The sequence below is a fragment of the Lutra lutra genome, chromosome 6, assembly GCF_902655055.1.
Source record: "Lutra lutra chromosome 6, mLutLut1.2, whole genome shotgun sequence".
NCBI lineage: Eukaryota > Metazoa > Chordata > Mammalia > Carnivora > Mustelidae > Lutra > Lutra lutra.
In genome coordinates this window covers 112009065-112023613 of record NC_062283.1, presented here as the reverse complement: position 1 = coordinate 112023613, position 14549 = coordinate 112009065, and the positions used below count along the sequence as shown (strand labels likewise).

General features: G+C 41.1%; 1 protein-coding gene across 2 annotated transcripts in view; it reads left to right on the top strand.

Moving 5' to 3' along the window:
* The first annotated feature begins 2577 nt into the window (after window positions 1–2577).
* The window catches only part of RNGTT (RNA guanylyltransferase and 5'-phosphatase), a 350824-nt gene continuing 338852 nt past the window's right edge, over window positions 2578–14549 (top strand). The window contains exons 1-2 of one of the 2 annotated variants that reach the window (XM_047733714.1): window positions 2578–2850; window positions 13035–13144. In XM_047733714.1, the coding sequence (XP_047589670.1) occupies window positions 2787–2850; window positions 13035–13144 (174 nt within the window). In that variant the 5' untranslated portion in view covers window positions 2578–2786. The remainder of the gene's footprint in view (window positions 2851–13034; window positions 13145–14549) is intronic. The other variant, XM_047733713.1, reaches the window with a different exon arrangement.

The window sequence follows — 14549 nt, the reverse complement described above, 5'->3', positions numbered from 1 at the left end:
CTACGTAGATTACATATTCCCAAGATAAATGGTAACCAGTGGTTATGTAAGGAGGACTTGGCAGTACCATTTGTTATACATTCTTTCTTAGTTCTTTCTAAATTCATTTGGTAATGGGTATGGCCAACTTGTGTCAGTTATTTGCCATTGTTTGAAAGAAAAACAAACTTTTTAAAAAAAGATTTAATGTATTCGTTAGAGAGAGAGACAGAGCATGTGCACGCACAAGCAGGGGGAGCCGGAAGCAAAAGGAGAGGGAGAAGCAGGCTCCCCGCTGAGTAGGGAGCCCCAGGGAAGGTGCTCAATCCCAGGGACCTGGAGATCATGATCACGATGGACCCTGGGATCATGACCAGAGCAGAAGGCAGATGCTTAACCAATTGAACCACCTGGGATGACTGAGCCACCTAGGCATCCCCTAAACAAACCTTTCTTTAACTCTTTGACTTGCAGGTAGTTACAGCTTAGAACAGATCACCTTAGGCTAAATTCCCCTGGTGACAGGAAGATAAGAGTGCTATCTTCCTTTTTGCTTACTGAGATGGCTCCTAGGCCCTAAGAAAAACATTCCTGCTTGGTTAGACAGTCAAGAGGCCCATTTAGCTGTTAAAAAGATTTATACACCCATCAAAGTGATGAGGGAGAATTTACAAATGGAAGCTTTCCCAAGAGAATGCTCTAGGAAAAGGCAAGGGGGAAAAGTTCTCTGCTTTTTGTCAACAGGGAAAATTCAATCTTATTTTTAGTTACTGTTACACATTTCCTTATGGGGAAAATGGATGTTTGAGGGAAGAATTCACCCATGAAGAAGCGGTAAAGAGGAGGCCAAGACCTATTCATGAGGGTAGGTTGGGAGTTCTAGAAAACCAGGGAGGTGTCATGTTGGTCCTTCTGTGGGCATCTATTTTTCCTCTTGTGGAAAAGCAGAGATGTGGAATTAGGAGTGATATAGACAGAAATACAAGAGAAAAACATCAAGAGAAAGATTCCTGTTAGTGAGAAACTGCCCAGTCACTTGGATGCCACTTTCCTACTCTACTGTCTTTTGTGGGCAGAAGGGAGCCATGAGGTCCTTTTGCTCTATGGGCACTAAGGATCGAGAGGGCATAAACGATAATGACGTAAAACTTAAGCACACACTGATGGCTTACAACCAATTACAGCTGCTCATGGGTGGCATGAAGCCTCTGGGAAGCTCTCCCTGTGCCTAGGACTGAGCTCCCTGGGTAGACACAGTGTGTGTGAGGAGGACACTTTCCAAGGGGAGTCATCCCCAGAAAGGGAAAATGAGATATTATCACAGGATTAGGCTCACCTTTTCCATCCCTAGAGATTTGGGGGATCGAACACTTCACCCCTCTGGGCATGGTATGCATTTTACTTTGTCAGCAGGGAAGAGAATTACTTAGATATACTGTGGGTCACTAAGGAAAATCTTATCTTGTTCTTTCAGGAGAGGTGTGACACATTTACAAAAAGGTCTCAGTGGTTTTAACAGCAGGGCAGACCAGGAGTGAGACCTAACTCAGGACCTCTCTGTTTATGGGAGAATTCTGAGTCTTACTGAGAGGGTCCAGGCATTCAGGGGCTGAGCTGTTCCTTAAGTTTCCCACCTACCCACTTTAAATTATACGCCACCCACCCACTAAACTCACAATCGTACAATTCAAATATAGTATTGGTCTTTAAAACCAAATTGTTACATTACAATTACATTTTTCCATTTTCCAGTTTTATGTTTAAAACTTTAGTCTGGTAATTACAGAAAGTCTTATTACAGGACGGAGTTTATAAAATGCTCCAATCACTCCTGTTTAACTCGAAGGGTAAGACCATTTGTTTGGTAAGGCAAAGAACACCGTCAGGTAGTGGTACTCCAGAGGCAATTCCCGCCTTTGCCAATTATACACGTTAGTAACTTTGAGACATGGAGCCCCTGATACTTCCCAGTACTCGGAAACTTTGCTCCAGAAATGTACAAACAAAACTCTTGAAAACCGTTTTGGGATTAATTTCAGATACTTCATGGATCCTTACAAGTATCCCCCCGCCCCCAAAGAGAAAGTCATTTCTGGCATTCCAACCTCTCGCCCTTAGAATATCTCTAAAGCTTGTTTCCCTGATCCATGTCAGGGAGAACTTCCCAAATTTCAGATCAAACTCAGATCCTGCCGGGACGCCAAGCTGGGCAGAAAAAAGGGCGATCAGGATCCTGACCTTTAACAGTGGTGGAAAGGACACTTTCATCAGTAAAACAGATGCTTTTGTGGAAGCTGCGGATCAGTCTACTCCTGGAAAGAGGGCTGGATTCTCTACATTTTCAGGGGTGTCTATCTGCTGACTAGGTAAGAATACAAAATACCTGTCATTTGCGGGAACCCGTACGAGGCCACCCGCGCATGCGCGAAGCAGTCCTAAGGCCGAGCGGGAGTTCTCGGTGGGGCGGGGCAATGGAAGACGCGCCCCTCCGGTTCGCCGTGGCTTTAACTCCTTCCCATCCCTCTTAACGAGCTTCTCCGTCTTTCCCTTTGACCTCGGAAAGAAGGGGGCGGGGCCCTTAGGGGCGGAAGTAGCGGTGCATTGTGGGCTCTCTTAGAGTGGTGGAGTTGATCCTGAATGAAAGTGGCGCGCCGCCTCTGACGTTTCCCGGGTAGGAGCTGCTGGGATTCCGACCCCTGCCGGGATTCGGGTGCCTCGGACCCTCAATACCGAGCCGACCGCGAGGAGGCGGCGGCGTTGGCGCGGCGAGCGTTGGTGGAGGGGGCGCCTCTGCGCGGCCCCGAGACATGGCTCATAACAAGATCCCACCACGGTGGCTGAACTGTCCGCGGCGCGGCCAGCCGGTGGCAGGTAACCCGGACGGGGGTGGTGTTCGAGTCCCTGCATATCCGCGGGCCCGTGGGTGGGCCGTGTGAGGGGCGTAGCTTTCGGGGGTTCCGTGCTTGTTAGTGGTATGTCAGGACCGAGATGTGCTCGGTCGGACGAAGCTTCGTGGTTGAGTGTTTGGGAAAGTGATTGGAGGGGATGGGCCGGTGGGTGGGGGCACGTGTCACTCTCCAGGACGACTAAGTATTGCGAACGCGAAAGTAGACAGGAGGTTTAGGTGACAGGAGCTGGGGACCCAAGAACACAGCGGGCATTACTTTGAAGCTTAGAAGTTTATGAACCTTCCATGGTTCTCGGATGGGGAAGGGACAAGTGTCAGTCTTGAGATGGAGGGTTCAAGAGGAGAGGGAAGTTTCCCATGGAGTGTTCAAGAGGAGAGGGAAGTTTCCCAGTGCTGAAATGGATCGACGCTAACTGGAGTTTGGTTTTTAAAAACGATTTTGTTGTGAATTTTTGCGTCATTGAGTTTGACACACAACAAACTTTAAAGTGCTGTTTGATAAATACCGCATACACAGACACACTTCCAGTGAAACACCCATGAAACCATCACTACAATCAAAACAGTGAACATAACCATCACCTCTCAAAGTTTCGACTGCCCCTTGTAATCCCTTCCTTCTCAGGCAATCTCTTACATGCTTTCTGTCATAGATTAGTTTACATTTTCTATACTTTAAAAAAAATAAATGGAATCATATAGTGCATACACTTGTTTGGGGGGGGGAGGTCTCTGTATTCTTTTGCTCAGCATTGTTATTTTGAGATTTATCCAAGTTCTTGTATGTTTGTATGTGCATCCCTTTTTATTGCCGAATAGTAGTCCATTGTTAATGGATGCAGCACATTTGTTTATCCATACACTCGTTGATAGTCATTTGGGTTGTTTGAAGTTTTTGGCTATTACAAATTACACCTGCTATGAACATTCCCGTACAGTAATTTGTATGGACATATGCTTTCATTTCTCTTGTGTCAGTTTCTAGGAGAGGAAAGGATCATATGGTAGGTGTATGTTTAGCCTTTAAAAAAAAATGCCACTCTTTTAAAAAGCCATAGCATTTTACATTCCCACCATTAATGTCTGAGAGTTCTGTTTAGTTCATATCCTCTCCAAGGCTTGGTATGGTCAGTCTTTTTAATTTTACCCACCATAATAGGTATTTAGTCATATTGTGGTTTGTGGTGTATGTGAGCTTCTTGGGCAATTCACATATCTTCTGTGAGATGTCCAGATCTTGTACTGATTTTTTAATTGGGTTTTTATCTTATTGTTGAATTGTTAGACTTCTTTATATATTGTAAATACAAATCCTATGTTGGATATATGCTTAAATTTTTTTTTTCCTCCCATCTGTGGTTTGCTTTTTCATTTTCTTAACACTGTGTTTTTGAGGAGTGAATGATTTAAATTTGAACTATGACTTGCTGCTTATTCTAGAAGGTATTTTGCAACAAAAATTAAAGGATTTTGTAGTGAACTGTGATTACATGTTATGTATATATCTATAGTATGTCTTACTAGTTATTTGAAATTGTTGAAAGAGTGCTTTTTAATTTTTTTTAAAGATTTTTTTTTTAATTTTTAAAAAAATTTTATTTTTAAAATTTTTTATAAACATATAATGTATTATTAGCCCCAGGGGTACAGGTCTGTGAATTGCCAGGTTTACACACTTCACAGCACTCACCATAGCACATACTGTCCTGAATGTCCATAACCCCACCACTCTCTCCTTACTCCCCTCCCCCCGGCCACCCTCAGTTTGTTTTGTGACATTAAGAGTCTCTTATGGTTTGTCAAGATTTTTTTTTTTTTTTAAAGATTTTATTTATTTATTTGACAGAGAGAAATCACAAGTAAGCAGAGAGGCAGGCAGAGAGAGAGGAGGAAGCAGGCTCCCCGCTGAGCAGAAAGCCCGATGTGGGGCTCGAACCCAGGATCTGGGATCATGACCTGAGCTGAAGGCAGCGGCTTAACCCACTGAGCCACCCAGGTGCCCCAAGATTTTTTTTTTTTTTTTATTCATTTAAGAGAGAGGGAGAGACAGAGACAGAGCACAAGCAGGGGGAGAGGCAGAAGCAGACTCCCTGATGAGCTGGGAGCCGGATGTGGGACTTGATCCCAGAACCTGGAGATCATGACCTGAGTTGAAGGCAGACGCTTAACTGAGCCACCCAGGTGCCCCAGGAGCCCTTTTTAAATTCAGGTTTCCTGGGGTGCCCGGGTGGCTCAGTTGGTTAAGCAACTGCCTTCGGCTCAGGTCATGATCCTGGAGTCCCAGGATCGAGTTCCCACATCAGGCTCCCTGCTCAGCAGGGAGTCTGCTTCTCCCACTAACCTCTCTCCTCTCATGCTCTCTCTCTCATTCTCTCTCTCTCTCAAATAAATAAATAAAATCTTAAAAAAAAATAAATTCAGGTTTCCTGATTCTCCTACTTTGTCAGGTTTTTTTTTTTTTCCACATTTTGAATAAAATCCTTAGTAAGTAGAGCCGTATCAATGATGGCTAAAAATAATACTGAAAGATAACCTAAGCAAGTCTTAGGGTGAGGAAATGTCTTTAATGAAAAATGAAAAAAATTTCTTCACGCTCTAACCATTTTTTAAAAAAGATTTATTAGAGAGAGAGAGAGAGCATACAAGCAAGGGGAGGGGCAGAGAATCTCAAGCAGCCTCTGACTCCCTCCTGAATGCAGAGCTTGGTGCAGGATTCAATCTCACCATCCTGAGGTCATGACCTGAGCTGAAATCAAGAGGTGGTTGCTTAAGTGACTCTGCCATCTAGACACTCCCTTTTTTTTTTTTTTTTTTAAAGAGTTTATTTATTTGACAGAGAGAGAGAAATCACAACTAGGCAGAGAGGCAGGCAGAGAGAGGGGGAAACAGGCTCTCTGCTGAGCAGGGAGCCTGATGCGGCACTGGATCCCAGGACCCTGAGATCATGACCTGAGCCAAAGGCAGAGGCTTAACCCTAAGAGCCACCCAGGTGCCCCAGCTCTGACCGTTTTTATATGCATTTTCACTTGTAATAAAAGCAGTTTTTCTTGGTAATCATTGTACTTATTCAAATTAATTGATCACAGACAGTTCTTTACATTTTTCTTTGTAGGCCGTTTTGACTTTCCCCCTTACCATCTCTAACTTTGTAGTGAATCCTTTATTACATGTGGGTTTTTTTTTTTTTTTTTACTAGCTATCTTTTCCTTTTAATATATTTTTCTACCCAATTACTTTCATGTACATCAGTTTGGCCAAAACAATACATGTCCAATCCTGGCTATAAAGCAATCTGAGAAATCTAGCTCTCTCTTTTTTTTTTTTTTTTTAATTTTATTTTTTATACATGTGGTTTTTTTCTATGGAGTTATGGAAAAGCCTCTAGATTTAGATCAGTGGCTTCTTCTTTTTTTTTTAAAGATTGTATTTATTATTTATTTGTCAGAGAGAGCGAGTGAGCGAGAGCGAGCGTGCCGGCTCACAAGCAGGGAGAGCAGCAGGCTTCCGGCTGGACAAGAAGTCCGATGTGGGACTCAGTCCCAGGACACTGGGATGATGACCTGAGCTGAAGGCAGACGCTAAACCCAACTGAGCTACTCAGGCATCCCAGATATATGGTTTCTTTTCTAGCTTGGAGCATGTTTCCTGGATTCCTTCATTAGAATTATCTGCTATGCTGATTTGTGAGAAAAACAAGATCATAAAGTTCTTGCCAAAGTGATTATTTTTTTATTTGGAGTTAGAAAAATTGTTTAAATATCAGAGTTCTCATGTAATGTGCAGGCTGGCAGTGACAAAGATCAGAACAGTGACTTACTGTTAAATAGAACAAGTGTGGCGCTGACTTGGGGTAGATAGCAGCAGGTAAGGTGCTGACTTCCAGGCAGCTTTATGCCTCTCTCAGAAATAGAGTTGTGTGCCATTTTTTCTCCCTCTGCTGGGAATTAAGGGCCAGGAATTAAGCTTTTCCTTATTATTGTATTGGAATATTTTGGCTTCCCAAAATTAGACTCTTTTCTTTTTCTTTTTCTTTTTTTATTTTTTTATTTTTAAATATTTTATTTATTTATTTGAGAGAGAGACAGTGAGAGAGAGCATGAGCTAGGAGAAGGTCAGAGAGAGAAGCAGACTCCCCGTGGAGCTGGGAGCCCGATGTGGAACTCGATCCCGGGACTCCAGGATCATCACCTGAGCCGAAGGCAGTCGTCCAACCAACTGAGCCACCCAGGCGTCCCTCTTTTTATTTTTTTTTAATTTTAATTTTTATTTATTTGACACAGAGAGAGAAATCACAAGTAGGCAGAGAGACAGGCAGAGAGAGAGGGGGAAGCAGGCTCCCCGCTGAGCAGAAAGCCCCATGTGGGGCTCGATCCCAGGACCCTGAGATCATGACCCGAGTTGAAGGCAGAGGCTTAACCCACTGAGCCACCCAGGCGCCCCCCCCCAAATTAGACTCTTTAATTATTGTGGTTCAGTGAGATACTAAGCTCATCTGTCAGATTAACTGTGATCCCTGGACAGAACCCTAGGCCTCCTGACAGTTGAGCTGGATTTTTACTAGTAATCAATATTGCTTTCGTTGTGATGCTTATTAGAAAGTATAGTGAACACAATGTATGATTCCTTTTTTTTTTTTAAAGATTTTATTTATTTGACAGACAGAGATTACAAGTAGGCGGAGAGGCGGGCAGAGTAAGAGAGGAGGAAGCAGGCTCCCTACTGAGTAGAGACGCCGATGTGGGGCTCAATCCCAGGACCTTGCTATCACGACCTGAGCTGAAGGCAGAGGCTTTAAAACCCACTGAGCCACCCAGGCGCCCCACAATGTATGACTCTTGATATGTTTCTGTAAATTTCCCTTAAAGTTCTGTCTCTGCCTCTCCTAGGAGTGTTCATGCCACATTGTGTATTTTGGAAATGCATGTTAGCAATGTTTTACAGTAGGTGGAGCAAAAAATACTGGTTATATTCTTGCAAGCTTTAGTGAAAAATAAGGAATAATTCACATTCCACTTTCTACCTCTTATTTTCTTTCTTTTTTTTTTTTTTAAGATTTTTGAAATTTATTTGACAGAGAGAGATCACAAGTAGGCAGAGAGGCAGGCAGAGAGAGAGGGGGAAGCAGGCTCCCTGCTGGGCAGAGAACCCGATGTGGGGATCAATCCCAGGACCCTGAGATCATGACCTGAGCTGAAGGCAGAGGCTTAAACTCACTAAAGTAATCCATGCTTATTGTATAATTTCCTTAGTATTTGGCATATTTAGGAAAATGTGTTATGGCTGTTTACATTTTCTCAATGTGAACCTTAGGATACATCTCAGTAGTATTAGATGTTCATAATTTTCTTGAATCAGAAAGAAGATGGTACTAATGAGATATATAATCTGTTGCACTATGAAGTTACTTCCTCTGATTAAATCAGACTTCCAATGAGGGAGAGCTCTTGGAGATAGGGCCAAGCTTTATTTTTGAAAAAAATTTTTTCACCTTATGAGTGATAGATTTTAGGGGAACACTTTGAAAAAACCAAAATTCTCATTCCTTAAAGGGAGATTATTCAACATAAAATTATCTTGTGCTTACTATGTGTGAAGAACTTACTTGAAACTAACGGTAGGAATGTAATATGAAATACTATTGTGAAAGGGATAGTGACTTTGGAGTCATTTACCTAGCAAATACTTGAGAGTCTACTTTGTGTTAGTCCTTAGGGTTAGGGAGATGATTTAGACATAGTTTATGGTGTCAGCCATCTGCTATGTGGTGAAAATTTTCTTTGGGAGCTCTGAGCTGTATAGGTTTAGGCCCAAAGAAGTCAGGTGGTTGAGTTTATTGAGGTCTGGTTTTTTCTAGGTTAAGTGTGGCTGAGTGATATGGAGGATCAGGGAGGTTAAGGGTATTTAGTGGGACTGACCGTGGTGATCAGCTGTGGACTCTAACATTGGATAAGGAAAGTGAAGCCTGGAGGAGCTGATGGAAACAGGATTGGGCCTCTGAGACAACAGTGAGAAGGAGAGAGGGTCTAGTGGGAGAATCTTCTAACATGTATTACTTACTTAATTATTATGTTTCTTGTTTATGGTTTATCTTTCCCCAATAGAGTGTAAGCTCTTTGAGGGCAGGGATTTTTTAAAAAGATTTTATTTATTTTTATTTGAGAGAGAGAGAGCGAGAGATAGCACATAAGCAGAGAGGGAGAGGGAGAAGCAGGCTCCCTGCTAAGCAGAGAGCCTGATGCAGGGCTCAATCCCAGGATCCTGGGATCATGACCAGAGCCGAAGGCAGGCCCTTAACTGACTGAGCCATCCAGGTGCCCCTGAGGGCAGGGATTTTTATCTGTTTTTTTTTTTTTTTTTCCTTTTCACTAATGCATTCCATGTACCTAGAACAGTGCTTAGTACATAATAAGTACTCTTTAAATATTTATTAAATAAGCCAAATCTAGTATAATAATTAATGTGAGTTGATGGTAGAGGTGGTGAGAAGTGGTTAGATTCTAGATATGTTTTGAAGATAGATCTGAGAGGATTTGCTGATTGAAAATGGGGTGTGAGATGCAGAAGAATGAAACTGAACCATTTCCTTACACCACACACAAAAATAGACTCAAAATGGATGAAAGACCTTCATGTGAGATAGGAATCCATCAAAATCCTTGAGGAGAACACAGGCAGCAACCTCTTCGACCTCAGCCGAAGCAACTTCTTCCTAGAAACATCGCCAAAGGCAAGGGAAGCAGGGGGAAAAATGGACTATTGGGACTTCATCAAGATCAAAAGCTTTTGCACAGCAAAGGAAACAGTCAACAAAACCAAAAGACAACTGACAGAATGGGAGAAGATATTCGCAAATGACATATCAGTTAAAGGGCTAGTATCCAAAATATATAAAGAACTTATCAAACTCAACAGGCAAAGAATAATCCAATCAAGAAATGGGCAGAGAATGTGAATAGACATTTCTGATGGCCAGCAGACACATGAAAAAATGCTCAACATCACTTAGCATCAGGGAAATATGAATCAAAACCACAATGAAATACTGCCTCACACCAGTCAGAGTGGCTAAAATTAACAAGTCAGGAAAAGACAGATGTTGGAGAGGATGCAGAGAAAGGGGAACCCTCCTACACTGTTGGTGGGAATGCAAGCTGGTGCAGCCACTCTGAAAAACAGCATGGAGCTTCCTCAAAAAGCTGAAAATAGAGCTATCTTAAGACCCAGCAATCGCACTACTGGGTATTTACCCTAAAGATACAAATGTAGTGATCCAAAGGGAAACACACACCCAAATGTTTATAGCAGCAATGTCCACAATAGCCAAACTATGGAAAGAACCTAGATGTCCATCAACAAATGAATGGATAAAGAAGAAGTGGTATAAATATACAATGGAATACTATGCAGCCATCAAAAGAAATGAAATCTTGCCATTTGCAATGATGTGGATGGAACTAGAGGGTATTATGCTGAGCGAAATAAGTCAATCAGAGAAAGACAGTTATCATATGATCTCCCTAATATGAGGAATTTGAGAGGCAGAGTGGAGGGTTTGGGGGGTGGGGAAGGAAAAAATGAAACCAGATGGAATTGGGAGGGAGACAAACCATAAGAGACTCTTAATCTCACAAAACAGAGGGTTGCTGGGGGGAGGGGAGGTGTGGAGAGGGTGGTTGGGATGTGGACATTGGGGAGGGTATGTGCTATGGTGAGTGCTGTGAAATGTGTAAGCCTGATGATTCACAGACCTGTACCCCTGGGGCAAATAATACATTATATTTAATAAAAGTAATAAAAAAAAGAATTTCAGAAGTAAAAAAAAAAAAGAAAATGGGGTATGAGAAAAAGACAGGGGTCAAGGATAATGCCAAAGGGCTTGGCCTGAGCTCCTGAAAAAATAGTGTTATAATTTGCTGAGATGAGGAAGACCATGAGAGGAGCACCTTTTAAGTGCTTGAATGTTGAGAGTTCAGGTTCGGAGATCAGGTCTGAGACATCGGTTAGACATCAACTACAGACTAAGTCATGTAGGCAGCTTGATATCTGAGCTTAGAGTTCAGGGAGAGGTTTGGACTGGAAATGCACATTATGAGTCAGCAGCACATTCATGGCTTTTAAAGCTCTGTGATGAGATGAGACACCAGGCGAGTGAGTGAATGTTGATAGGAGGTCCAAGGACAGAGCCCTGGGACAAAACATTGAAGGGTCAGGGAGGTAAGGAGGAGCCCATAAAGGAGGTTGAGAGGTAGAGGTCAGAGAAATGGGGTGAAAACCAAGGGGTTGTAGTAGCCAAAAAGCCAAGTAAAAAAGTGATTTAAGAATTAAAAATTAAATTGAATTAAAAAGTAAACTTGAACTAAAAAGTGGGCAGTTCTTTGAGAACTGAGATTGTCTATCAGATTTAGCAATGTGGGGGTTATTGGTGATCTTGGGTGGTTTGGTACATAAAATGTAAAACTTTATTTTTTAAATGATTTTATTTATCTGAGAGAGAGAGAGGGATGGAGAGGGAGAGGGGGAGAGAGAGAAAGATCATGAGCAGGGGGAGCAATAGAGGGAGAAGCAGACTCCCTGCTGAGTAGGGAGCCCAATGTGGGACTCGATCCCAAGTCCCTGGGATCATGACCTGAGCTGAAGGGAGATGCTTAACCGACTGAGCCAAAACATAAAACTTAAAAAAATTATTTTTTATGAAATTTAGGTTAAAGTCTCTGGACAGATGTTAAGGTTTCACTCATGTTGTTTTAGGTAACTATTTATTCCTACTGATAATTATTGTGTTTTAAGATATAAGTCAGTTAAAATAGTTGATTTTAAAATTGATTATGTAAGGTAACTCCTCCTTAGATATGATTCAGGAAAAAAAAGGGTCAAAAGGGTCAGTTAGTCTTGTTGAAATTATGATCACCGGTAGTGGTTTTAAGAGTGATTTTGATTAGCATGCTTCTCAGCATTGTCCCTATCCTGGAGTGCAGGATAAAGTGCATAAGTTGGAGAAGGTTCCAACCTCATAGTAGGGTAGTATAATTAGGAATTTTAAGGACTGATTTAATGCACTCCATTATCAGTTTTCTAGTATTATATCTTTAAAAGCTTTAAGGCAATAACTTTTTAAAGTAGTAGTTTAAAACCTTAGTCCTTTTTTAAACAGCAAATTTTTAAAAATTTTAAAATTACTTTTACTTAAAATTTTTTTTTTTAAAGATTTAATTTATTTATTTGACAGAGAGAGAGAGAGAGATCACAAGCAGGCAGAGAGGCAGGCAGAGAGAGGGCGGGGGAAGCAGGCTCCCTGCCAAGCAGAGAGCCCGATGTGGGGCTCCATCCCAAGACTCTGGGATCATGACCTGAGCCGAAGGCAGAGGCCCAACCCACTGAGCCACCCAGGCGCCCCTAAAATTTTTTATTAAGGAAGTATAGTTGATATACAATGTTTTCGTAGTTTCAGGTATACAGTGTAGTGATTTGACTGTTTTGTAAATTAGTGCTCACTAGAGTAAATGTAGTTACCATCTGTCACCATACAATGTTATTACAATATTATTGACTCTATCCTATGCTGTACTTTTCATCTCTGTGACATACTTATTTCGTAACTGGAAGTTTGTACCTCTTAATCCACTTTACCTATTTTGTTCATACCTGCTCCCCAACTTAAGGAGGTTTTTTTGGAAGTTCCATTCACTGGTAGTTTTTCTTTTGCTATTCTTTTTTTTTTCTTTAATACTTATTTTTCTATTTTAGAGAGAGGGAGAGAGAGTGCACGCGTGCTCTGGGGAGGAGCAGAAGGGGAGAGAGAAGGAGGGGGAAAGAATCTCAAGCAGACTCCCTGCTGAGCTTGGAGCCCCATGTGGGTTTCGATTCTTTGACTCCTGAGCTGAAACCAAGAGTTGGATGCTCACCTGACTGAGCCACCCAGGAGCTCCTTTCTTTTGCTATTCTATTTGATTGTCAATTTCTGGAATTTATGTTGTCCTTAAAAAATTCTAAGGTGGTACCTTTGAAAAGTGTAGTTTAGATTAAGAATACTTCATGAACAGTTCCATTTAAAATGTTTTAAGAAAGTGATTTTGAGAATAGCTAGTTATAGTTTCAACATGGAACATTTTCTTTAATGAAAATTGTTACCCATCTTAATGTTGTTTAGGAAGATTCTTACCTCTGAAGACAATGTTAGGACCAAGATATGATAGTCAAGTTGCTGAAGAAAATCGGTTCCATCCCAGTATGCTCTCAAATTATCTAAAGAGTCTGAAGGTAAGAAACAAAACATTTTTTATATTGTTTTAGTATGTTTTATCCCTCTCTTGTTCTTCAGGTGGCTTTAAAAAAAACTTCTTATTTTGAAATAATTTATTGACCAAAAGGAAGTTGCAGAAATTTTGCATAGAATTCTGTGAACCTGCCTCCCAGCTTTTCCTAATGGTGTTCCCAATGGTGACATCATATATAATTGTAGTACAATATCAAAGCAGGAAATTGACATTTGTACAGTACTTTTGAATTGATTACAGACCTTGTTTAGTTTTTACCAGTTTTTATATTCATTTGTGTGTATGTGTGTATAGTTCTCTGCAGTTTGATCCAATGTATAGATTTGTGGTATTAGTTACAGAACTTTTTCATCTCCACAAAGGAACTCTCTCTCATGCTACCCCCTTATAGTCAGATTCTACCCACCCCCCATTCCTGTACACTGGCACCTACTAATCTCTTTTCCATCTCTGTAGCTTTGTCATTTTGAGAATGTTATATAAATGGATTAAAACAGTATGTGGCCTTTTGGGATTGGCTTTTTTCACTAAGCATAATGCCCTTGAGGTCCATCCAAGTTGTATGTTTCAACAAAAAGTTTGTTCTTTTTATTTGTCGAATATTATTCACTTGTTTAGATGTATCAGAGTTTATTAAACTCTTCTCCCACTGAATGCTTAAATAACCATTTTAACCAGTTTGAGTTATTTGCAGTTGTGGGGTATTGCGCACATAGTTATGTGAACATTTCATGTATAGTTTCCAGTTTCTGGGATAAATATTTAGAGTATGATGGCTGTGTGCATACCTAATTTTACAAGAAAGGGCCAAACTATTTTCCTAAATGAAACTTCATTATTTTTTATATTATTCTGACATAATACTGATTAAATTAGCTTCCTAGGGCTCTTGTAACAAATTACCACAAACTGGGTGACTTAAAACAGACATTTATTCTCTCACAGTTCTGGACACTGGAAGTTCTAAATCAAGGTGCAGGAAAGTTTGATTCCTTTTGGAGGCTTGGAGGGAGAATCTTTTCCATTTACTCTTTTCTGCTAGCTTCTGGTTAATGCCAGTGATCCTTGGCATTCCTTGGCTTGTAGCTCTGTGGGTCATCGCTCTTGTTGACATCTCCCTGTGTGTGTCTGTCCAAATTTCTGTTTTTTAAGGGCTCCCTAATCCAGTGTGATCTCATCTTAACTTGATTATATTTATAAAGACCCTATAGCCCTATTTCCCAATAATATCACTTTCACAGGTACTAGGAGTTAGGACTAGAACATATTTTTTTAGGGGACATAATTCAACTTGTTACTGTTTGTACTCTTCTGTTTTAGTACATTCATCCAATATTGCTACTCATTACGTGCAAGGGTTTCTATTGTGGGATAGAAAAATTGTCACT